Genomic DNA, 25,475 nt, shown 5'->3' with positions numbered 1-25,475 from the left:
AACCGAAACCAAAACCAGCAGTTTAGAAACCGGAACAGGAACCGTAACCGCAAAACACCCTCGCGGTTCGGTTCCGGTTCGGCAATTTCTAAAACCGTAACCGGCGGTTCCGGGACCGTGGGCACCTTATGGGACGCTAAAATTAAAAAAGTCTCAACAGACCAGACTCTATAATACAGACTTAGTCCATGAATAACTTCAATAACAGTATGATAGAAGCCAATCACACTGCTCCAAGACTTAAAAATTTCTATTAATCCTAAACATCTGTTTCGACAAAGGCAAGCAAATCTCACTGACATTCAATGAGTATGCAGATTAGATCTTTGCTTACACGATAGAGTGTTAGCGGGATTGGAGATTCCCTCGTCTTACTTTGCACATATACAGATCCCTAGCTCGTAGCTGATAGAGAGCACTAGGATCCAGAAGAACATGAAGTAGAACCAACCCCTTGACAGCATCATCGCCACTGTCTTCCCGGGAAGCAGGCTTATGCTCGACTCCAGACGGGAAGAACCATCCTCCCCTCGTGAATACCCAAATGAGAGTACGATGTTGAGGTTTGCAGGCTTGCTTAGTAACTTGTCTACTCCATTGCCATCCGTGGACAAGTTTCTTATCTGGAACATGCCGGCAGTGACATGAGCTGATGTAGAAGGCTGTGATAAAGTATTGAGACGACGCATGACATCTTTTGAAGGAAACTCGGCAGCATAGGCTGGTGGAGCAGGGATGCTGCCCAGCATCTGGCTGGCCTGTTTGAAGAATGGATACTGGAAATCTGCAACATATGAGAGACCGGGTTAGTTGGACACGCAAGGCAAGTTAATCAGTGGAAATATAGCATGAATACTAGGGCTTGGCGGTTAATACCGGACGGAGCCTTCAAAAGAAGAGCATCTTGTGTACCTGATTCGTATGTCGAGGAGTCAAGCTTATCAGATGATGGTGCAGCGTCGCCATTGTTGTAGTTGAGAGGTTGTCCGCTGGGTAACGTAGATTTCTCTCCAACTTCGGGTTCCTGTCATGATAGTATGAGTTACAGCAATTTGTTTGGAAAGAGCAAAGAACTCAATGTATCTTGGGATTAATATTACCTCAAAAGGAAACAATGGCTCGCCAGGAATAAGGTCCTCGCTTCCAAGCATAGCTAAGGAATCATATGCAAAGTCTTGTGAATTGTCAACATTGGCATCATATAATTTAAAAAACTCCTCAAGCATGTCGTCATGAGTAGTATTAGCTTCAACCGGATGTGATAGATCACTAGCTTCAATGAAGCCCACATTGCCATATGGCAGGTAATCAGGATTCTCTTGGAATGGTTCATCAAGCAAGAAATCCAACTCATCAGAATTCCCCGATTTGCTGGATTCACCAATGAATCCATGTTTGACAGCTCTTACATCCATATCAAATGGAGCAGGTATATCATACTGCTCGAGTTCACCATACTGATCATCAGCATTCAATAAGAGCTTTGGGCCGTCATCTACGGACTCTGCAGTTCCCTCAACAAAGCTGCCATCTGCAGGCTGACAATTCGATTGAAGAGGGGAATCGGCAGATGGAATATCTGATCCAAGGATCTGGCACCCAAAACTTTTAGTTAGGTAAGAATGACCTTGAAAATAATACTGTGACGAGTAATTTTAAAAAAATGGAGACGGATCATCCAAATTCTTTTTAACTAAAAGAAGAGCACCGACTGTAATGATTGTTTTCATATAGTCCCAGATCCTATACCAACATTCTGGTAAGAACTAAGAAGGCAATGCCAGTTCAAGAAATATTAGTCTCAGACATTGGGTCCCATGCTTTTATTGACATGTTTACCATCAGGCAGAAACTGAGGCAATCACTATCAGTAATGTGTACAAACCTGCTCAAGATCATCACCATCCAAATAAGCATCATCCCCAAAGTCAACCACCTCTCCAGCCTCAGCTTTTAGAATCAATTCCGAGTCATCATCCAGCCATTCCTCTTCCACAAATGGTGCTCCATATCGTTCACCGTTCTTTGGCCCAGATCCACTCTTCTGGAAGACACGACAGAGCACAAATGCATCCTTTTCCACGAAAGTACATACAGTCAGCAAATAAAAGATTACCTGTTCTAGGATCATGACAAATGATTACTATGTTCGCACCAGGTGAATCATCTACCATATATAATTATATATACACATGCATGTGTGTGAACCTATATTATGCATAGTGGATGGAAAATGGATAATGAACCTGATAGAATACAACTGACGCGTGTAGCATGGATTACACACCGCCAGTTCCTATATCAGGTTCTTTTCTTCTAAAGTCCAAACCTACCCCAATTTTTTTTATTTTTTCATTCATATTGATCATATACTAATTCTACCAGTGAAAGTTTAGGGTTTAGGGTTACACACTGCCAGTTCCTATATCAGGTTCTTTTCTTCCAAAGTCCAAACCTACCCCGATTTTTTTTTATTTTTTCATTCATATTGATCATATACTAATTCTACCAGTGAAAGTTTTAAGCCATAAAAATGTGTGATCTTACCTGATGAATACCAGCTCTCTCCAGCTCCAAGTCAGTGAGTCTGTACTCATGCATAACCCAGTTGGTTCTCTGTCCCTTTGGAGCACGCCCAATGTGATATACAAGAGTCTTCTTCATCCCAACAATCTGCCCTCTGTGGTAGACAGCCCTGTCCTTTCCAGTGGTCTTCCAATACCCTTTTTCAGTGGCTCTGTTCGTCCTTGCTCCGTTACCATATTTCTTATCCAGCATACTAAAGAAATACCATTCCAGATCCCTAGTCTTCAGCTTCGAGAAGCCTGCAACCACCAAAGATTACTACTGTAATGCTTGAAACCATACACAAACAAATTGGCCAACCCACTAGTGTCCACAGTAAAATCATAAATCATAAATAAATCCATGTAAAGCAACAGTCTTGAATATGAACAGAAAGGTGACTACCACAAGAACTTCAGCACTAAATGTTAATAATAGACATATGTCACAGATCAATTACACCTCTCAAAACAAAGGACATGCAATAACAGCTGAAATTCAAGCAATACACATGAAATTAGAATCAACACGATCCACGATTCAGATCAAAATGCAATTAGTCCAACAATACCTCATCAACTAGAAATCAAATCCTATCAAACAGAGAAATCATCAAAAACTTAAATCAAATAATCATCCTTCAATTCCAAAACCAGCTGAAGAAAATTAATCAAAAGAGTAAAGAAAAAAATGACTACACAACAACTAAAGTTATGAAAATCGGAGAAGTGCTTACTAGGAAGATCCCAAGGCTCAGCCTTGTAGATATCGATATCGGAGATGGCATGGAATAGGAAACCTCTGCCGCAGACCTTCCGGCGGAGATAGTAGCGCACCAATTCCTCGTCCGTAGGGTGGAATCGGAACCCCGGCGCGAGCATATTGGGAGAGCTCTTCTTCTTCTTCCCGGCGATGGCGATTTCCATTCGTCAATTCGTGGAAGATTTAGGGTTGAATTCGAAATGAAGGAAGAGTGAGCTTTCTATAAAAGAGTCTATGCTTGTAGGAGAAGTAGCTAATATCTAATTAATTTTATTCAAATAAATATGGATGATCCGAATTTAATTCGGGTTTCGGTGACGGACTGCGCCACGGCTTTTTGAAATTTCAACTGAACAACGTGGCGTGGCCACCGCTTTAGATTCTTCCGGGTACGGGTCGCGCCCGAATACCCTTATTGTGAAAAAGATTTGATAAAACACCCATTTTAACTCGGTTTAATTGGTTGTAAGATGTAACAATGGTAATTTTATTATTTACAAAATATAAACACATCTAAATTGGAAAGGCATTTTATGTTTGCATTGCGCATTGGTTATTTCAAACACTATTTATAGTAAAACTGAGTAGTAGTATTAAATAAAGTTTTCATTCTCAAACTCATTACTTCTGCAATCTTGATTATAAATTAGGAAACTTTGGTTTATCCAATGTGAAAATTATATAAAAAAGAAGAAGGAATAATTCGATGATCTATCATATTTCTACAGTGGCTACAAATTTAATAAACACAAGTGAGAATTTAAAAATAAAATAAATTCGGTTCGGTGATTCGGGTTATTGTCCGATTCGGGTCTGCGGCCAAAAAAGAGAATTTGAGGGCGGTAGTTTCGATGAGTTGTTATATTTCCAAGGAAATTATTTTGGTTCCCGAATAACTGATGCTTGAGTTTGTTGTGCGTTTGTGATAGGCCTTAGAGACCTATCGGGGGATCGGAGCACCTGTTTTGCAGAGATTATTGGCAGGAATAAAGAGAGCGGTGGAAAATGAAGAATTAGGGTTTTGAGAATAAGCTTTTTATTTCTTCTTCTCGATATTTTGACTCTCTAATGAACTCTATTTTATAGAGTTCGGACCCTGCTTGATTCGACTCTACGATTTGGGAAAGAATCAAGAAGAAAACCATAAAAGATTTTAACAATAAAAATAAAGAACGACGTCATCGCAATCGTCTACACGGCGCTTTGGCTTGTGTGGTTTGACTAACGCCAAGTAATAGGATATTCATACCACTAAAGTCTAAAACCATATTGATATTTAAGCGAGTGGAATATTCTAGATCCTTATTTCATATTGATATTTAATGGCTCATTGCTCGTTTGTTACATAGGTGAAGATAGTTTTTTTTTTTTTTGGATATTCATAATTTAATTGTATGAAATTCACATACACTTCGCTATGATATATATTTTCATTTATATGATGAAATAAATAAAAATCTAACATCTCAAGAAGTAGTGGATAAGAGTATTAGGTGTCGAACAAGTATGCAAATGTTTGAAAGAGAGCTCGTAACTGAAAAATCAGTATAAGTTGATGATTTAGAAGTGAAAGCATTGCAGTGGAATATATCTTGCTTCACTGAATAAGAATACTAACTCATGATCTATATCCAATAATCCAAATAGAGTAGTAGTATATTAAAAGCAATAAACAACCCATATCACAACATATCGACCACACAAATGCGCTGGCTGGCTGTATCTAATTTTATCTAACAATGGTCCAAACAATATATTCTTCCAGCTCTTCGTGCTTTAAATGCATGTCGTGTTCATGTTGGCGTACATATATATATATATTCTCACACTCAATGGATTCGAACTCATGATCATATGTCGATGCATGGAATTGGACATGCATGGCTCATGATCATTTTGTATTTGTATTTGTATTTGTATTTGTATTTGTATTTGTATTTGTATTTTGAATAATAAAACGCAAAAATTTAACACGACGGAAACGGAAGTCGGAGGCCAACAACGATCATTATTCTAAACATAATATTTTATTGAAACGAGGTAGGTTCGACAAAAGACCATAGAAATTTCGACAGACGCGTAGTTCGTCCGCACCAAACTACAGAACCAAGTATCTCTCTACCGAAGCAATGGAGATGGAATCCGGCCCCGAAAATTACATATACATACCATGTTCATCGTCCTCCTAGGCATGTCTCCGTAAGTCCTCGTTTTCCTTGGTCACTAGCTCCACCTGCGATTGAAGAATGTTGATCATTGCTTGGGCTCTCATCACCTCAATCTTCAACGTCTCCCGCTCCATGGAGACGTTCAGGATCTCATTCTCTAAGTTGCTGATAAATTTCAGGTACCCGGGAGGCACCGACTTCTCTAGGTTGGAGGAGTCGAATGCCAGCGTGCTCACGGGCTGGTTTTCTATCGGTTCCAATAGAGGAAACTCCAGCAGTCCGGAGGAAAAATTTGTCGTCATCATCATTGTACAAGGATCCTGGCTGGTCGTGGTTGAATCTTCGGATCCGTTTGCGTGGCCTGAGTTGGGATCCTCGTCGGGCTTCCCCCTTTTGCTTTGAGATAAAGAGAGCAGCTCGGGGTCTTCTGATCTCTCCCTCTTGCACATAAATGGAAGAGATTGTGTCTCTGTCGGGTTCTCCGTCTGGGGAGGAGCCATCGTGAGAGGCGGACTCTCCTGTTAACAGATCCAAGTCACATCACAACTCGACTGGAAAATTTTCATGTAAAATAAGCAAGAAGAGTGTGTATGGCCTAAGCCACGAGCAATCAAGATCTAGGACGAAATAATACAAGAGATATACGCTAACGAAAGCCAGTTAACTGCATTGAGCAAGATTAGATAACAAGGGTCATCTCAAATCATGCTTGAAAGACACCAGTTTTATGCATTTAATAGTGATAATAAACAAGAAGGCTATGTATATAGCCTAATCCACGAGCAATCAAGGGCTAGAACGCATACATTACAAGAAATCTACGCTAGCGAAAACCAGTTAACTGCATTGAGCATGCTTAGATAACAAGGCTCGTCTCATAGCATCTCCCATGCATGAAAGGCGTAATTCTTAAGCATTTTATACCGGTTTATAAGTGGAAAAAGGAGGAACGAGCGTGATTCCGTTATACACGGAAGAAGATCAGTTTCGTGACTTGTAAATTACTTCAAATTTGCAACGACACAAATGCCTTAAGCTAAATAATTGGATTTTCTGCAGTTACAAAATAGATCAAATGCCTTTTCTTTAAAGATGGCGCATACGACGAAACCAATCACGCCAGTGGTGATGCAAATCCTAAATAGGAAGCATACAAGCAAACATCCCAAAAAGAAACAAACCTGATCGAGATCAGTGCACTCAACTCGTGCTTCATCACCATTGACCACTTCATCTTCAGTGTCTCCTCCAGGCACCACCACCACTGCATCCTCGTCCCATTCCTCTTCGACAAAAGGGGCATACCTGTCCCCATTCGGGGGTCCCAGGCCGCTCTTTTGGAAGATTCTACACAGCACATACGCATCCTTTCCTCACAAAGCAACAAAGCTCACTTAACATTCCACACCTTTGCAACTAAAGATATTCATCAGCTTAAATCACAATCACTTGCATACCTGTATGACCCCATCCCGTTCCAGCTCTGAGTCGCAGAGCCTATACTCGTGCATCACCCAATTGGTTCGCTTGCCATCAGGCGCTCGCCCGCTATGGAACACCAACGTCTTCTTCATCCCTATAGTCAGATTCTTGTGGCGCACGGCTCTATCCTTTCCCGTCGCTTTCCAGTAGCCTTTACCTGTGGCACGGTTCAGGCGAGACCCATTCCCGTACTTCCTGTCCACGGGGCTGAAGAAGTACCACTCGAGATCTCTCGTCTTCAGAGATGAGTAATCTTATCCAAACCAAACAACCACATCAGATCAGTTAGCAGATTAGGATCACCAATTCAATAAACATCACAATCAAGTTTCGAAATGAACAGATCAACAACTAGCCTTTCCAAACATCATCAAATTCAATATTTATAATCAATTTTTAGAGATTTCTTGCACTTCACTTCACAGACTGAAAAGCAATATTTCGTCATCTCCTACCAATTCATCAGTAAATTCACACACTACACACAGTGTCAGCAAAATCAAAACTGAGATTAACACATCCAGTAACAAAAAATGATCCAAATAAGCAATATTTCATCTTCCATCAAATCATCAGTAAATTCACACACTACACACAGTATCAGCAAAATCAAAACAGAGATTGACACATCCAGCAACAAAATTCGATCCAATTAACGAAAAACAAACTGCGCCAACACAACGCTACTCGAAAAGATACCAATCGAATCGAAAAATCAGAAGCAAAAAATTGAAAAATTGATTGAATCTAGAGCATACCAGCGAGCTCCCAGGGCTCAGATTTGTAGACATCGATCTCAATCACAGCTTGAAACCGAAACGGCTTCCCGCAAGCCTTCCTCCTGAGGTAGTACCTGACGAGCTCCTCATCGGTGGGGTGGAATCTGAACCCCGGCGCTAGAGAGGTCGGCGGCGGCGCTCCCGCCGTCGTGCCAACAACAGCCGCCTCCTGTCCCATTTCCCGCAGCTTAAGCTTCGCAAATGAAATAATCAAGCGCTAATCAATTTTTCATGAGCCCCAAAAAGAAGATTGAGAGGTGAAAAGTGGGTGAGGAGGAGGATTACAAGGCAAGAAAAGGGGGCAAGTGAAGGAGATGGGAAGGGGAATTTATGGAGTTGGGGTTTGGTTATTGCCCATGGATTAAGAAATTGAGCTGTGGGGATGCTTGCTTGACACGGAAATCCAAGATTTATCGATGGAAAAGAGGAGAAGATGGCTATAAAGTAATCTTGCTTGCTTATTCATTGATTTTTTTTTGTTGTTGATTTAAATTAATATTGCTTGCTTTTGGAAGAATCCTCTCTCTCTCTATATATATTTTTTACTATACATATATGCTTTGGATTCCATTTCATTTGTTCAGATTTCTATTTCTTGAAAGAAAAAAACTTATCTTTTCTCATAGTGCTTGAGAAGAATGTGGGTTTTCGGTCCGGTCATTTCCCGATCCGACCGAGTGAGGTATTATGTTCAAACACTGATAAGCCCGGCCAAACCCGACCCACGTTTTATTTGCTTTAGAACGCGTAAATAAATGAAAAATATTAAAATCAAAGTAATTGGAATAAATGAAAATTTGAAAGACATGTCTAAAACAAAAGTTACAACTTGATTACTTGTTTAACAATTAACCCAAATAAATAACACACCACTATGAAGAGATAGGTATAAGTCTTAATATTCATAATCAAAAGCACTGATATTAAAGCATGACAAAATACACATTAAAAAAATGATTAGCACTTAACTTGGAACTTGAAAGCAAGAAACCAAGTTGGACACTCCTCTTCAAAAAATGTTACTTGCAGCTATAAAAGTGGATTTGAAAGCAATAGTTTTCTGACTTTTTCTTGCAAAACAAACAAAACTTTATCATTTGTGAAATCAGTACCATCACTTTGCTTAACCTATCTGCAACACAGGGAAATGACATTTTTTACATTGTGAATCACAAATTTTTTCATATAAAAATACAAATGCTATTGTAATATAGATTATATTATCATTATCCGATATACTCATTATATATTCATATACGACTAATTAAAGTCTACTTTCATTTTTTCTTTATTTCTTAAAAACTTCACTAAACATTCTATCTGATCCCAAAAATCGCAAGGAACGTTTATAAATTTCTTAATCGATCTCAATTTAACACACAATATATTACTAAAGTATATGTAAATCCAAGTAGACATTTTATCGATTTTTTTGGGGAGTTCATATGAAAATTTCTACTGCGCCTCGACACTATACAAAGGGTTCATGGAATATTTGAGATTAATACACTCTAGCGTAAAACCTGTATGATTGTACAGATCTTTAATTTATCATAATTCGAATTTATAAAAGTTAAGAAATATATATAAAATGAATATGTATAATGTATGTATCAATAATTTAATATAAAAATTGGTAAATAATCCAACACATTACAGTTGTTTGTAATAATATCAAAATTAAATTTTAAAATCATCATATATTAATTTTATTTTATTTACAAAAATAAATGCTGCTACAATCATGACATTAATGCATGGACAATTTAAAATGTGGACTTTTATATTTAAAGGAATTATTTTGCTACCCTAGTAGTAATTACTATAGTATATAGAAGCCTAAAGTACCAAGTCTCATTATTATAGGATTATGATTTAATTAGTTTACATGTTAATCTCTAAAAACAAATAATTATATTATTATGGTCATTAGTAATTAATAGTCAAACAATCATATATATTGTCTGAATATTAAAGTACGATACTTATACATTAATCTCAAACGATCATATGCTAGTATCTCACTTATACGATTCATGACACATTATACTTCATCCGTCCCTGAAAAATATGACCATTTAGTTTGACACGAGTTTTAATACATAATTGGTAAAGTAAGAGAGAGATATAAATAAAAGTAATTAAAATATTATTAGCGGAGAATGAGTCTCGCCTCATTACAAAAAAATAGTTTCCAAAATGATTTATATAAAATAATTTTAAAAAGGATTTATAAACCCTTATAAGATTTTTAAAAACTAATAAAACTATAACATATCACAACAAAAGATAATTTTAAAAAAATAATTAAAATCGGTTTGCATAATGTGCTTATTCGCTTTCAGTCTATTTTTTCCATTTTCGAATTCAGCTTCGAAGACTTGGTATAATATTGATTCCATACTCGCCATAAAAAAATAAGAGAAAATATGAAATAAGACTTGTTAACGATTTTTCTTTTTAATCTAGTTACCACCTATTTGAGATAGGTCTGTATATTAAATATCATATGGGAAATTTAATTCACTGTAATAAAAAAAGGTTACGAAACGTTTTTTTATGCTATTAAGGATGCTAATTTATGTGTTTTATTATACCATTAATGTTTAATAAAATATTTTTATTATTGGTGTCCCAACTAAAATTATGGGACACAACTAAAAGTTTCCTAAAAAAGCGAAAGATTAATTTGTCCTTAACTTAAGGTCTTTCGTTTGTGTCCTAAATTATGGTTATTTTTTAGTGATTGTTCAATTTTTGTGTCCTTAAAAGCTAAGTTTTTTGTAGTGATTGCTCAATCAGAAAAAGTCTAAAGCTAAAAAAATAAGAGATGAATATACCATATAGATATAGAGAGAAATATTGATATTGCATTATTATGCTCTTACATAATTACGTAACACATAATAGAAAATTATAGGTGAAAAATGAAATTTAGGATAGCAAAACAATACTCCACATACTAATAGATCAAAGCAAAAAACAATCCTCAACCGCAAACATTTAAGCAAACGAAATTGATGGCATAAAACAAACATTATTAATAGATAAAAGAGAGAAAAAGTCATCATCCAAAAAGTTGACATCATGTTAAAACAATATTGTTGAAGAATAATAAAAATACCTAAAATTGAGAAAAAGTTTTACATAGAATTCAATAACAAATGCAATAGAAAAAAAATAGTAATCAAGTGACCTATGAGCTATCTATAAGGTCATCTCCAACAATTTACGCTAAACTCAATTCCATTTTTGAGTAAATGTTACACCAAAAAGTGGTTTTACTCCAATCATTTACATTATATTTTAAAATTTTGTCTCACAAATATTTTGCAGTAACACTAAATATGGTGTTATTCCATTGAAAAATCCAAAAATGAGATTGGATTTGTGTATGGTTGGAGAAATTGTTTACATAAAAATGAATTTTGGTGTATGGTTAGAAATGGTTGTATATTTATAGGGTTTCAGAGCCAATAAAAACTACTCCATGAAAGAAACGTTTGGTGCAAATATTTAGGACTATAATTTTAAAAACTTAACTGCAAAAGCCGTTGAAAATTGGCTCAAGGAAGAAGAGAACGAAGTAATAAATATTGTCCATATTAAATTCGTTGTATATTAAATGAACAAATCACTTTTTTTTATTCATTTCACAATTAATGTTAAAAGAAACAGTCAACATTTATAACGTGTTGATATAATAATTTTTTTATGAAAGGAGTTTTGTACATTTAGTTTATTAGTAAATAAAAGAATTTAAGTTTTTAAAATATATTTAACAGCTGCATTTTAGGATACAGAACTAGGGGAGCATTAAGGCACATCATTAATTAGAGTGTTAATATACACCCAATCATGTGTTGTCACGTGTCACGAAAAATGCAATATTGTTTACAGAAAAATGCAATATACATTTGTCAAGCTGTAAATGCATTTTCGTAGATTGCATTTTAGTTATAGGCAAATTGCATTTTATATTGTTGAGTTTTGCATGTTAATATAAATTGTCTACAGTGCAAAATAAATTATATATAAATACAATCCGTCTATATATAAAATCCAAATAAACCGCCAGTATCTAAAATGCAAAACTCAACAATAAAAAATACAATCTGCCGAAAATCATCTATAGCTTCTGCAAATGTAATATTGCATTTTTCTGTATAAAATGTTGTATTTTCCGTGCCACGTGGCAGCACATGATTAAGTGCACATTAGCACTTTAAAATTAGTTAGCATATTAGTATATCCTTACAAACTAACTAAGTTCTATTTTAGAATGTCAAAGTTTTCTTTTTCTTTTTATTAAATTAATATAGTAGTACTACATTAATTATATTATGAATCATAATCCCCTGTTATATACTATTAAATTGTGTATTATATATTTATATTGGTAATACATACTGTATTATTTTAGGCTTTAATTATAGCCCATCAAAACTGTCAAAAACGTATAGTGCGAACATTTAGTGCTATAACTCTTAAAATTGAAAATACTACCCATAACTTACAAATATTCAAAATATAGTCCAAAGCTCAGCATTTATATATATGTATGGATATAGATTCAATATAGCATAACAAAAATCTTGTTTACTAATAGCAGCTATAATCTTTTCTCTATTTTAATTAGTTTGTTAATTTTCAATCACTCATGCTTTTGCATAGAATTAATCAATGTTACAGCAGCCAGCTCATTCTTCAACGGTGTTGCCACGTGGTATGGGCCCGCCAACGGAGCCGGAAGTGGTAATCCTGTTAGGATCGTCGACTGCAACATTAGTTTGATATTGTCCGCTTTGGGTCAAGCCCGCACGGATTTGTTTTTGGTCACTCCCAAAAGGCATCAAACTAATTGGGGTTGGACAGGAATTATATACACCTTCCAACTTCCCTCCCTCATCCGATGTGGGATGGGTTTGTAACCCAACAAACCTCCCCTCAAACCGAGACCACATCGGGAACCCAGTCGACACAAACATGGGTTGTTCCTGCCCTGGCCCCTGGGTCATCCTAGGCCCGACTCTAACTCTGAGTCCTTCAGGGCCCGACCCTAACCGGGGCTCATCCAGACATGACCCATAGCCAGCTGGGCTCTGATACCACTTGTTAGTATCGTCGACTGCAACATTAGTTTGATATTGTCCGTTTTGGGTCAAACCCGCACGGATTTGTTTTTGGGTCACTCCCAAAAGGCCTCAAACTAATTGGGGTTGGACATGAATTATATACACCTTCCAACTTCCCTCCCTCATCCGATGTGGGATGGGTTTGTAACCCAACAAACCTCCCCTCAAACCGAGACCACATCGGGAACCCAGTCGACACAAACATGGGTTGTTCCTGCCCTGGCCCCTGGGTCATCCTAGGCCCGACTCTAACTCTGAGTCCTTCAGGGCCCGACCCTAACCGGGGCTCATCCAGACATGACCCATAGCCAGCTGGGCTCTGATACCACTTGTTTAGTATCGTCGACTGCAACATTAGTTTGATATTGTCCGCTTTGGGTCAAGCCCGCACGGATTTGTTTTTGGGTCACCCAAAAGGCCTAAAACTAATTGGGGTTGGACAGTAATTATATACACCTTCCAACTTCCCTCCCTCATCCGATGTGGGATGTGTTTGTAACCCAACAAATCCAACGTCTTACTACTCCCTTGTTCCATGTTCATTGAGTTATTTTTTAATTTTAAATTTTTTTAAATTAATTAAGTTATTTTTATTTTGACAAAAAATAATAATTTATTCTATCTTATCCTCTCTCCATCTTTCATAATAGTAGTAGTACTTTATTGTCTTCTGCCATTTTATTTTTTCTCTCCACATTAAAAGTATTAAGCACCTCTTTCTTAATTTTCGTGTCAAAAAAAACTAGCTATTGCTCACACACACACAAAAATTGTTATATTGTTAATTATTAAATTATAATAATATATTTTTTAACTATTTAATAAGATGGGGGAGCTTGTGGCTTGGGATATGATATAGAAAATGATCCCTATTATGGTTTTATTTCTGCTGGAAATAACAAATTATTTCAATCCGGGGCCGGCTGTGGAGCTTGTTACGAGGTAATGTATCATGTCTTAGAAAAATAGAGGTGTTACACAAAGAATAAAATCTAAGTCTAGCTATTTTTATGTCCAAAGTTACATACATTAAAATAATAATTAGAAGGCATGCAATGACCTTATTAATATGTATTTGTAGGTGAAGTGCATATATAACAGCGCTTGTTCAAAAAATCAATTCGAGTAACAATTACAGACGAGTGTCCCGGTTCATGCAATGACGATGACATTCACTTCGACTTAAGTGGAAAAGCCTTTGGAGCTTTGGCATATCCTGGCCAAGAATACAACTTGAGGAATGCCGGCAGGATCAGTCTTCAATATAGAAGGTACGCTTTAATTAATGAGACAAAATGTAGCTCCCGTGAAATCTAACAATCTCCGCTTTTGTTGTTGTGATCAGAGTAAAATGCAACTACAAGTCAAACGTAAAATTCAAAATTGTTCCAGGGTCAAATCCTTACTATCTAGCCTTTGTGGTGGAGAATTTGAATGGATATGGTGATATTGCTCGTGTTTAACTGCAACCTTCAAACTCAAATTGGGTGTCAATGCAAAGATCTTTCGGAGTCACATGGAAAGCTGATTTGAAAGATTGGCAAAAAGGTCCTTTCTCTGTAAGGATCACTGGACCTGAAAGCAGTGCATCGATTACTGCATATAATATAATTCCTTACGATTGGAAAATTGGACAATTCTATTACTCCAATATTAATTTTTGATCATACCACTATTATATATTCAAACTAAGTACTTATTTACATTGCTTTTTACTCGAGGTGTGAAAAATGTCAATCCCTTCTCATTATTCAATATAATGAATTAATAAAATATTTCTTTGAGAATATTCTTCTATGTATTTTTCTTCTTTTGGCCGAACCGTGAACCATGATCTTATGATATTTAGTGATTTTATCAAATTTATCACAACTTTTTTTTTTAAATTTATCACGACCTCTCTTGACGTACAATTTATCAATTTTTAATGCAAGTTTTAGTGATTGTTGTGTAAAGTAAGAGAGAAGAAAAAAACTAGATAAAGTAGGAGGGAAAAAAAGAAAAAGTAAAAGAGAGGGGAGAAAAGGTGGATTGTATGAGAGAATATTTCCTTTTTTTAAAATGAGACTATTTTTTGTGGACATTCTAAATGATAAAATTGAACTATTTTTCATGGACGGAGGGAGTGCTATATATGGATAAAATATCATTCACAACTTCCAAATCCTTTCCTAGATAAAAAAAATAAGTATATAAAATATCATTCACAACTTCCAAATCCTTTCCTAGATATAAAAAATAAGTATATAAAATATCATTCACAACATCCAAATCCTTTCCTAGATAAAAAAATATCTTCATAAACCGATGAATAATGATAATTATTTAAGGATTTAATTTATAAGAGTGATATAATGTATAGTGTATATTCATACAAATTTGACAAAATTATATTAAATTAACTTGAAATTGACCCTATCAATACAAGTACTAGCTTAATTACTCCAAGCACTTGATCATATAGTGAGATTGAACAAATAAATTATTTTATGATATTGTTGATTTAATTAGTGTGAAATGCACAAATAATCCAACTTGTTCAGAATCTCCAATTTGTATGACAATTACTGATGAATGCCCCGACCTTTGTAATAAAGTCTATATTCACTTTGGAAAAGCTTTTGGTTATTTAGCAAAACTTGACCGTGAAGATGAGTTGAGAAATGCAGGAAGGGCCGACATTCAATATATACTACGTATAGAAGACATTTAATATATAGAAAATTGTTTGTCGCTGCAGTTTAGGGTTTTGATTTAGTTTGTGTTTGTCTTCGTATAATTTCTTCGTTTTAGCTTTTATTTTAGTATTTATTTTATCTAAATTGTTAGAGCCCTTACACAATTTGTTAGGATCGTCGACTACAACATTAGTTTGATGTTGTCCGCTTTGGGTCAAGCCCACCGGATTTGTTTTTGGGTCACTCCCAAAAGGGAGTCAAACTAATTGGGGTTGGACAGAAATTATATACACCTTCCAACTTCCCTCACTCATCAGATGTGGGACGGGTTTGTAACTCAACAAACCTCTCCTCAAACCAAGACCACATCGGGAACACAGTTGACACGAACATGGGTCGTTCCAGCCCTGGCCCCTGGGTCATCCTGGGCCCGACTCTAACCCGAGTCTTTCAGGGCCCGACCCTAACCGGGGCTCATCCAAGCCCGACCCATAGCCATCGGGGCTCTGATACCACTTGTTAGGATCGTCGACTGCAATATTAGTTTGATATTATCCGCTTTGGGTCAAGCTAAAACGGATTTGTTTTTGGGTCACTCCCAAAAGGCCGCAAACTAATTGGGGTTGGATAAGAATTATATACACCTTCCAACTTCCTTCACTCATCCGATGTGGGACGGGTTTGTAACCCAACACAATTTAGGGTTTTGGCTGGTTTATGTTTGTCTTTCTTCTCATTATCTGTGATTTTATGCTTATTTTATCTCACTCGATGAAGATTTTATAGTTTACGACCTTGGTTAGTTTGTGTTTGTGTGCAATGCCACTACAACTTTAAGATAGCAGTGAAGACCAACTCGGTGTATAACCCTTACTGCTTAGCTATGACCGTGGAGAATGTGAATGGGGATGGTGAGATTGATCGAATCGAATCGACATATCAGCTCAAGGATCGAAATCATGGCCATATATGCAATGCAATTGGGTTGAGACTTGGAAATTTCAGTTAGATTTATCGGTTGCAGTTCAAGATCAGTAGTGTCTTATAATTTCCATTGATCAATTCGATCTCTAGCTTTTAGTTTTAGATAGTTAGGGTTATGTTATTCAATTATATGATGATTTGTATTGTTTGACGTCCTTAATTTGGACTATTTATCATAATATAAATGCAAGTTGCCTTTTTTCCAGGAGTGGTTAGTCGTTCACTTAAATGACATAGTATTAAATAATTCTACAAGTCAACATTCAGTGAAAATAACAACATAAATGCATAATTAGCATTTAACAAACTCACAGAATTAATTACCAAAATAAGATTACATTTTTATTGCGACCCACAACTTTTTAAACGCGTCCACTTTCAAAAGTTTAACTTCCAAATTAATATTACCGGTATAATAATTATATTCATGGAATCATGCTTTTTACTGATTTAATTTTTTTATCTTTTCTATTTTTGTTATATATAATTTAAATTTTGCTTAAATAATTTGCATTCTAAAGTTTATTTCCACATAATTTATTTTTTTAATAGATTCTTTAACTTTTCTTATGAATTTAGTCCTTATAAAAATCGATAAATATATAGATCAATTAAGAATATACATATTCTTAAAAATCAGCTCAAGATAATAAAACATAAAAACTCCAATTATTATATTAACTGACATTTTAACCTCAAAATTCTGGTTTCCAATTTGATTATGTTTACAACAAGTCGATAATAATGTTTTATGCTCATAGATTTTCCTTTTGCCAATTCACATTAAATGATAATTAAGATTTATTTAATACCATCAACCGAAGTATATTATTAGGGTTACAAATCTAGTCTTTATCACATCACTATAAATGTAATTATGCATGAGCTTTAATCTAATTTCAAGATAAATATACAATAATACACTCCAATTAACATGAAAGATTACACAATTACCATCCTACTCCCTCCGTTTCACATTAATAGAGGCATTTCATTTTGAGCACTCGTTTTGGAAAAATGATAATAAATGGTTAAAGTAGAGAAAAAGTAAAGTAAGATAGAGAATAGTTAAGATAGAGAATAGTGTTCTACACTATTCTCTATCTTACTTTACTCTTTCTCTACTTTAACCATTTATTATCATTTTTCCAAAATGAGTGCTCAAAATGAAATGCCTCTATTACTATGGAACGGAGAGAGTATTTCTTTTCCTTTCTTCCCACAACTTTCAAGTAACTATAGCATTCATTGTTACGGTTGAATTCTCAGTTCATATATCCAATAAGCTCCCTCCAAATTCTCAATTTAAGATGCATTGTGTATCCAAAGATGATGATTTAGGAAATCGTACCCTTAATTCTTAAGTTCAATTTTCTTATATAATTTCCATTAGAGTTTTTTATCCCTTTTTTAGGTTTCTTGATACAATTTTAATGATTGCATTATTTAATCTTTCTACTAGTAGTTTTTAAAAAAATAATTGAAATTTTGATTAAATAATCTTCAGTTTCAAAGGTTTCACATCCAAATTAACGTTGCCGGTGTAATAATGATATTCATACTTTTTACCGATTAAATATTTTATCTTTTCTATTTTTTTGTTGTATACTAGTATAATTTATATAATTTGCATTCAAAAGTTTTTCTTCCACATAATTTTATTTTATTTTTATCAGATTCCTTAAATTTTATTATGAATTTAATCCTTATAAATTGATAATCACATAGATCCTAAAAATCAGCTCAGAGTATAAATAATAGAAACTTCAATTATTATATAACGTGATATTTTGACCTCAAATTCCAGTTTCCGATTTATTATGTTTTACAACTTTTTGGTTGACAATGTTATCAATATTTTTTAATAAATAATTCTTCAATAAGATTATAAGGTGAAGAATGGGTTGCATGCTTTAATTACACGAGACTGTTCTACTTGGTTAAATACTTGATCGCTATAATTTTCCATTTCCTAAACCGACAACAAGTCATAATGATTTATGTTGGTAGATTCTCCTTTTGCCAATCCTCATTTACAATAATCAAGATTTAATTAATTTTATTAACCAAATATATTAATAGGGTTACAATTACAAATCTAGTATTTTTCCCATTACTATGAAAAGAGTGCATGGAGTATTTGAGATAGATACACATCCAATACAGCAAAACAACAATCATGTTAACTACTCGCAGCTATAATCTTCTCTCTATTTTAGTTACTTTGTTAATCTTGAATTACTCATGCTTTTGCATAGAATCAGTTAATGTTACTACATGAGACAACTCCTTCTACAACGGTGTTGCCACGTGGTATGGCCAACCCGAAGGAGCCGGAAGGGAGCTGATATTCTCTCCATATATTTATTTAGTTTATTTATGTTTTAGTATTATTTAATTATTATTATTTTATTTACTTTCCCTAGTAGTTAGACTTTGATTTGCTTTGATTTGCTTTCCTAGTTTATAGGAGATCTTTTTGTGTTCATTATTATTAAGCAGAATGAATTAAATTAATATTTACCATTATCTCCCTACAGTTCTCCCCCTCTTGGAGAAACCGCCAATCTTACGCTATTTTCCTCTCTTTGTGCTCTCTTTTGATATCTTTTATCCTATAGGAATTAATCTCACATTAATTCCTATCATACTCCATCCGTCTCATTTCAAGTGATCAATTTCTTTTCTGCATGAAATTTACTGCCTTTTAATAAGAAATATTGGGACAAAGATTGTTATATTGTTATTTATTTAACTTATTGTTGACTATTTCATAAGATGTGGGAGCTTGTGGCTTGGGATATGATATAGAAAATGATCCCTACTATGGTTTTGTTTCTGCTGGAAATAACAACTTATTTCAATCCGGAGCCGGTTGCGGAGCTTGTTATGAGATAATATATCCTATCCACAAAAAATAAAACCTAAGTCTTTTACCATAACAAATGATAGGATATTAATATTAATAAAATTAATATTAACTTAGTTTATTTTTTTGTGGTTAAATTTATGTAAATTCTAGATTTGATCTTTTAAGGTAGAGAGATTAACTAAACTTCATGATCTTTCCTATACTAGTTTTTAAAAAATGTGTTATTCAATTATTTGTTATTAATATTAAATGACAACTAACTTATTACTAGAATATCAATTTTTATTTCTGAGTTTGATGGGTTGCTTTTCATTATGGGAGAGAGGTAACACAAGGTCGGTGCACTTGCAATTTATAGTGGAGATGAAAAAAAGTTGAAATATACGTTTTGTTGGTCTTTTTAACACGTCACGTCTATTTTTAGATCCAAAGATTTTCTTGTTAACTTATGCAAGATCTTTTAAAGATTTATATTTTTATTCAATTTTTAAAACATGAATGGTACTGATTTAGTCAATCGAGCTGAAGGTGACAACATTTTAGCGGGCCAAGCCCATATATCATTGATGGGCCTGCTCAATAATTAATTAGGCATTCCCTCCATGAAAGCCCAACTTAACGTAGGCCTTCATCTTATTTGCTTTGATTGTTATAAATGATAGCAACAACGTTAGTACTTGTATAATAAAATTTGAACCTTTTCGCAATTTGTACCTAAATTTTGATGACCATTATGCCACATTAACCCATTTCCAGAGCTAACATTTTCAATCAACCAACAATGATACCATAAATACTTTTTTTTATTTCTCTATTTTTGAAGTGATCATGCACCTATAGTCGAATAATAGATATAATTGTTAATAACATAGCTAGTAATTTTGCCTATACAATTGCTATAAACTTCAAACATAAAAGGATAAATTCCATTTCGCTACGGAATACTTATATACTAGGTCTTTATTTAAATTTTATCTTTATCCAATATAAACTCTACCCAAATTGTCTTCAACGAAATATTCTACCTATTTAATCAAAAAAAATTCCGATTCTGTCAATGGTGAAAGGCGGATTCGATTGTATTACATGACATTTTTCATCCTAGTAAATCAGCCATTTCCTCAAATACACAAAACATTTTCCCAAATACAATTTTTCAGAACTTCAAACAAGGATAAATATGATATTTGATCCAAAAATCCGATGCCATTCACAAAAGTCAAAGCGGAAAAACATATTATGGCATTTTCTTATCATTGTATTAATTTGTTGAAGTAATCATGCTTATGTATTAGATTATAATATCATTACCCGATACCCATGTTACATTAATAGTGAACTAAACTAGTCCAATTTCCAATTTTATTTATTTCTCATGAAATTCTATTTGTTCCCGAAAATCTTATGAAGTCAACATTAATTTAGTCGATCTCAATTCAACAGTCAACACACAAATATATGTAAATCCAAGAAATCATTTTATCAATTTTAATTTGGTGAGTTTATAAAAAAATTTATACTGCCTCGACACTATAAAAACGGTGCATGGAGTGTATATTAAAGCTCAATACACAATAATACAAAACAACAATCATGTTTACTAATCGCAACCATAGTATTTTCTCTATTTTAATTACTTCGTTAATATTGAATTATTCATGCTTTTGCGTCGCAACAAAATCAGTCAATACTACATCACGTAACTCCTTCTCTGAAGCTATTGCCACGTGGTATGGGGCCCCCACCGGAGCGGGAAGCGGTAATCCAATGTGTTTTCAACACCGTTTCAATCAAGCTATCCTTGCATGTTGTATTGAATATGATCTATTTTCTTTTATAATCTGCCCCAATTAAAATGATTTATTTATTTATTAGTACATTTTTACTTATATTTTTCTTGCTCTTTCATAAGATGGGGGAGCTTGTGGTTTTGTACGTGACATAGAAAGCCATCCTTACCACGGTTTCGTTTCTGCTGGAAATAACAAGTTATATAAGTCAGGAGCCGGTTGTGGGACTTGTTATGAGGTAATGTAATTTTCCTCGCTAATTATTATAATATCATTACACATCCCGAGTTTTGGAACGAACTCTATATTTGAATAAAGACAAAAAGAAAAAGAATCTATCCAAAAAGATTAGTCTAACAAGAGAGAGACTATTTGGTCTATAAACCTTAAATCTGTTGCCTTGCACAACCGGTTTGATTTTTGTGAGAGGTGGTTATGTTGTGGTCTCTATCTGATAAAATGGGATTGTTCAATCTTATGTCCATAGTTGCATACATTTAAAAAATAGTTAAACGACATGAAATTTATGTATATATATTTCGGTAGGTGAAATGCAGATATAACAAAGCTTGTTCACAACGTGCAATTAAAGTAACAATTACAGATGAATGTCCCGGTTCATGTAACGATGATGGCATTCACTTCGACTTAAGTGGAAAAGCCTTTGGAGCTTTGGCATATTCTGGCCAAGAAGACAACTTGAGAAATGCAGGCAAGATCATGGTTAAATATAGGAGGTACTATATAAGTTTCATAAGCTAATTCATTACACACCAATTAGTTTTAAGTTAGAATCTTATAAACTTCTAGTATATGTCATCGACGGTGAGAGATGATTGACCCAATAATATCTATATATTTTAGCCGAAATAGAATAACCGACCCAATAATATATATGGACTTTAAATTTAACACAATTTTTTGAAGGACTAGTTTAATCAACCAGGAAAAGCCCAAAAACCCCAAAGTGCACCATGGGACGACTAGAAAATAGGGGATTGGTCATACCTGATCAGGGAAAGTCCAACTCCAATAGAATTTGATTTGTCTCACTAATTTTTCAGTGGATGGTATCATATGTAGCTCTCACAAAATCTAACATTACGATCTTCATTTTGTCCTGTGACCAGGGTAAAATGCAATTATAAATCAAATATAAAATTTAGAATCGACTCCGGATCAAATCCTTTCTATCTAGCCTTTGTGGTGGGGAATTTGAATGGATATGGTGATGTTGCCCATGTTGAGTTGAAACCTTCAAACTCGGATTGGGTGCCAATGCAAAGATCTTGGGGAGTTACATGGAAAGCTGATTTGAAGGATTCACAAAAAGGTCCTTTCTCAATAAGGATTAATGGATCAATAAACACGGCTTCAATTATAGCATATAATGTCATTCCTTATAATTGGAAAGCTGGACAATATTATTATTCCAGTGTTAATTTTTGAGTTATTTACAGTGGTTTTTATTTGAGGAATGGATACTATTAACATATTAGTAGGAGTGCGATCAAATACTACCCTTAGTATATAATAAGTAGTAGTAGTTGTTGAAGGTTTTTTACAAAGGTTTTTATTTGTGAGAACCCAATTTTGTCGTTGAAATTTTACTACGGTTAAGTCATGATAATGTTAGAGGATAGTTATTATTTTGTTCTGAAAATTGAGTTGATACAGTTGCTAAAGGTTGGAAATAAAATTGAGAAATTACTACTATTAAAGTTATACCTGGAATAAAGATGATTTAAAAAGGGATAGATTCATTTAAAAACCCAAAAAGCCAACCATATTTTGACTCCAAATAAAATTTCTATTGATACTATCTTCATTATGTAAAAAATTCTTTAGTCTGTACCATAAATAATAGTAATATTCTACCCTAACAAAATACTTCTAATTCAGAAACACATTCGACAAGGCAAATGCATCAATATAATTAATCATTTCTCAAGTTCACACCAAGAGTTATTAGTTCACACATTGGTTCAGTCAAACAAACTCACAGTTTTTGTTCAACCATTTTTAATTTTATTAACTCTAATAAAAAAATATTTTGTTCTAAAGCTAATTTAACTCATTAATATTTCTATAAAACTAGAATTTTAGCTACTTAGTCAAATATTTAGTTCACTTCTTACATATATTTTGCATTGTTTTTGGCTATTGAGTTTTTGGTTAATTCTACTTAAATTAATTTCAGTCGTATATATGCCTTTATTAATTAAGGTAATTGAAAAAAACAAAGAAAGTGAAATCTTACCCTGAAGTATGGGCGTGGATTTTGGAAGGGATTCAGAAGAATGATTGCAATAAATTAAAATTATGTAACTCTATAAACCCCCATTTTCAAGCATTTAATACACGAGGTATGGATAAAAATATCATTTACAACCTCCAAATCCTTTCCTAGATAAAAAATATCTTCATGAACTGATGATAATTACTGACGGATTTAATTTATGAGTGATAGTGTATATTTATGTATAGTGTATATTTATACAAATTTGACAAAATTACAGTATAAAATTAAGATGAAATCGACCCTATAAATATGAGTACTAGCTAGGCAAAGCACATATGAATTACTCCAAGCACTTGATTAATCAAGTCAACATGTCCATTTCAAACAAGTATAGTCGTTTCATTAGTATCTTATTATTGATTTTGTTTGTCTCAAATGAGTTATGCCTTTGCCTTCCTTCGAAATCATTGAATGCTACACTCAATGAAAATGGTTTCTCACCGGCGGTGGCGACCTGGTACGGCAGCCCCACCGGATCAGGAAGTGGTAATAATTTAATTTTAGTCTAAATTTATTTTATTTGATATGGAAAATGTAAATTAATTTTGTTTTAATTTTGTAGGTGGAGCTTGTGGTTTGGAGAATGATGTGAATGATGCTCCTTACTATGGCATGATTTCAGCCGGAAATGGCAAATTATTCCGATCCGGTGCTGGTTGCGGGACTTGTTTTCTGGTAATTATGAATTTATTTGTGCATTTCAACCATATTTAAATTGTTTTATAATATTGCTAATTTAAATATAGGTGAAATGCACAAATAATCCAGCTTGTTCAGGATCTTCAATTCATGTGACAATTACAGACGAATGCCCTGGTCTTTGTAATAATGACAATATTCACTTTGACTTAAGTGGAAAGGCTTTTGGTTATTTAGCAAAACCTGGCCGTGAAGACGAGTTGAGAAATTTAGGAAGGATCGACATTCAATATACCAGGTATAGAAGACCATTTAAATAATAAAAAAATTGTTTGTTTTGTGTTCGTCTTCGTTTGATTTCTTCGTTTTAGCCGTTATTTTATACTACTTATTTGATCTAAATTGTTAGAGACCCCTTTTATAATTTAGGGTTTTGGTTGGTTTATGTTTGTCTTTCTTCTCATCCAATGTGATTTTATGCTTATTTTATCTAGTTTAGGGCCTTGGTTAGTTTGTGTTTGATTTTGTGTTTAGTTTTTATTTTATATACTTATGTTATTAAATCGTTAAAGATCATATCTTTACCGTTTAGAGCTTTGGTTTAGTTTGTGTTTGTCTTATTGTTTTTTTAACTGTGATTTTATGTTTATTTTATCTAAATAATTAGATAGTGCTTTCACGGTTATGCAGTGTGCAATGCTACTATGACTTTAAAATAGCAGTGAAGATTGACTCAGGGTCTAACCCTTACTACTTAGCCATGGCTGTGGAGAATGTGAATGGGGACGGTGAGATCGATCGAATCGACATAACGGCTCAAGGATGGAAATCATGGGCGCCTATGCAACGTAATTGGGGCGAGACTTGGAAATTTGATGTGCCATCTGGAACCACTGGACCATTTTCAATTAGATTTACCGATCGCAGTTCAAGATCAGTTGTGGCTTATAACATCATACCAAGCAATTGGGCTCCAGGAAAAAAATATTATTCAAACACTAATTTCCCTTGATCAATTCGATCTCTAGCTTTTAATTTTAGATAGTTAGGGTTATGTCAATTCAATTATATGATGATTTGTATCATTTGACGTCCTTATTTGGACTATTTATCATAATATAAATGCAAGTTGCCTTTTCCAGGAGTGGTTAGTACTTAGTAGTTCAATTAAATGACATAGTATTAAATAATTCTACTAATCAATATTCTGTCGAAAATACAACCTAAAGGCATAATTAGCATTTAGATTTTAGCAAACCCACACAGAATGAACAAAATAAGATTACCTTTTTATTGCGACCCACAATTTTTTAAACGCC

At 34.2% G+C, this 25,475-nt stretch overlaps 4 protein-coding genes and 1 pseudogene across 5 annotated transcripts; 3 read left to right on the top strand and 2 right to left on the bottom strand.

Moving 5' to 3' along the window:
* Positions 1-142: 142 nt before the first annotated feature.
* Positions 143-3,575, bottom strand: LOC121782235 (NAC domain-containing protein 78-like). 2 transcript variants are annotated; one of them, XM_042179987.1, is made up of 6 exons: positions 3,302-3,575; positions 2,548-2,825; positions 1,886-2,116; positions 1,101-1,592; positions 913-1,024; positions 143-784 (listed from the first exon to the last, which is right to left on the bottom strand). In XM_042179987.1, exons 1-6 carry the CDS (start codon positions 3,489-3,491, stop codon positions 372-374), a joined length of 1,716 nt encoding a protein of 571 aa, XP_042035921.1. In that variant the 5' UTR covers positions 3,492-3,575; the 3' UTR covers positions 143-371. The 2 variants fall into 2 exon arrangements, with proteins under 2 accessions (XP_042035921.1, XP_042035922.1); XM_042179988.1 differs by having other exon boundaries at positions 1,886-2,074.
* Positions 3,576-5,335: 1,760 nt separating this feature from the next.
* Positions 5,336-8,266, bottom strand: LOC121780779 (NAC domain containing protein 52-like). The gene is made up of 4 exons (XM_042178407.1): positions 7,736-8,266; positions 6,953-7,230; positions 6,677-6,862; positions 5,336-6,013 (listed from the first exon to the last, which is right to left on the bottom strand). Exons 1-4 carry the CDS (start codon positions 7,932-7,934, stop codon positions 5,513-5,515), a joined length of 1,164 nt encoding a protein of 387 aa, XP_042034341.1. The 5' UTR covers positions 7,935-8,266; the 3' UTR covers positions 5,336-5,512.
* Positions 8,267-11,687: 3,421 nt separating this feature from the next.
* LOC121781713 lies at positions 11,688-14,555 on the top strand (annotated as a pseudogene).
* A 1,897-nt stretch (positions 14,556-16,452) lies between these two features.
* LOC121781711 (expansin-B6-like) lies at positions 16,453-22,664 on the top strand. The gene is made up of 5 exons (XM_042179409.1): positions 16,453-16,480; positions 21,110-21,184; positions 21,338-21,453; positions 21,762-21,952; positions 22,346-22,664. Exons 1-5 carry the CDS (start codon positions 16,453-16,455, stop codon positions 22,662-22,664), a joined length of 729 nt encoding a protein of 242 aa, XP_042035343.1.
* Positions 22,665-23,828: 1,164 nt separating this feature from the next.
* On the top strand, positions 23,829-25,168 carry LOC121781710 (expansin-B15-like). The gene is made up of 4 exons (XM_042179408.1): positions 23,829-24,003; positions 24,080-24,192; positions 24,264-24,454; positions 24,847-25,168. The coding sequence occupies exons 1-4, from the start codon at positions 23,829-23,831 to the stop codon at positions 25,166-25,168; spliced, it is 801 nt and encodes a 266-aa protein (XP_042035342.1).
* The last annotated feature ends 307 nt before the right edge of the window (positions 25,169-25,475 follow it).

Source organism: Salvia splendens, chromosome 20 (assembly GCF_004379255.2).
Source record: "Salvia splendens isolate huo1 chromosome 20, SspV2, whole genome shotgun sequence".
NCBI lineage: Eukaryota > Viridiplantae > Streptophyta > Magnoliopsida > Lamiales > Lamiaceae > Salvia > Salvia splendens.
Note: the sequence above shows the minus strand (reverse complement) of the source record. Positions and strands in the feature narration are given on the sequence as shown.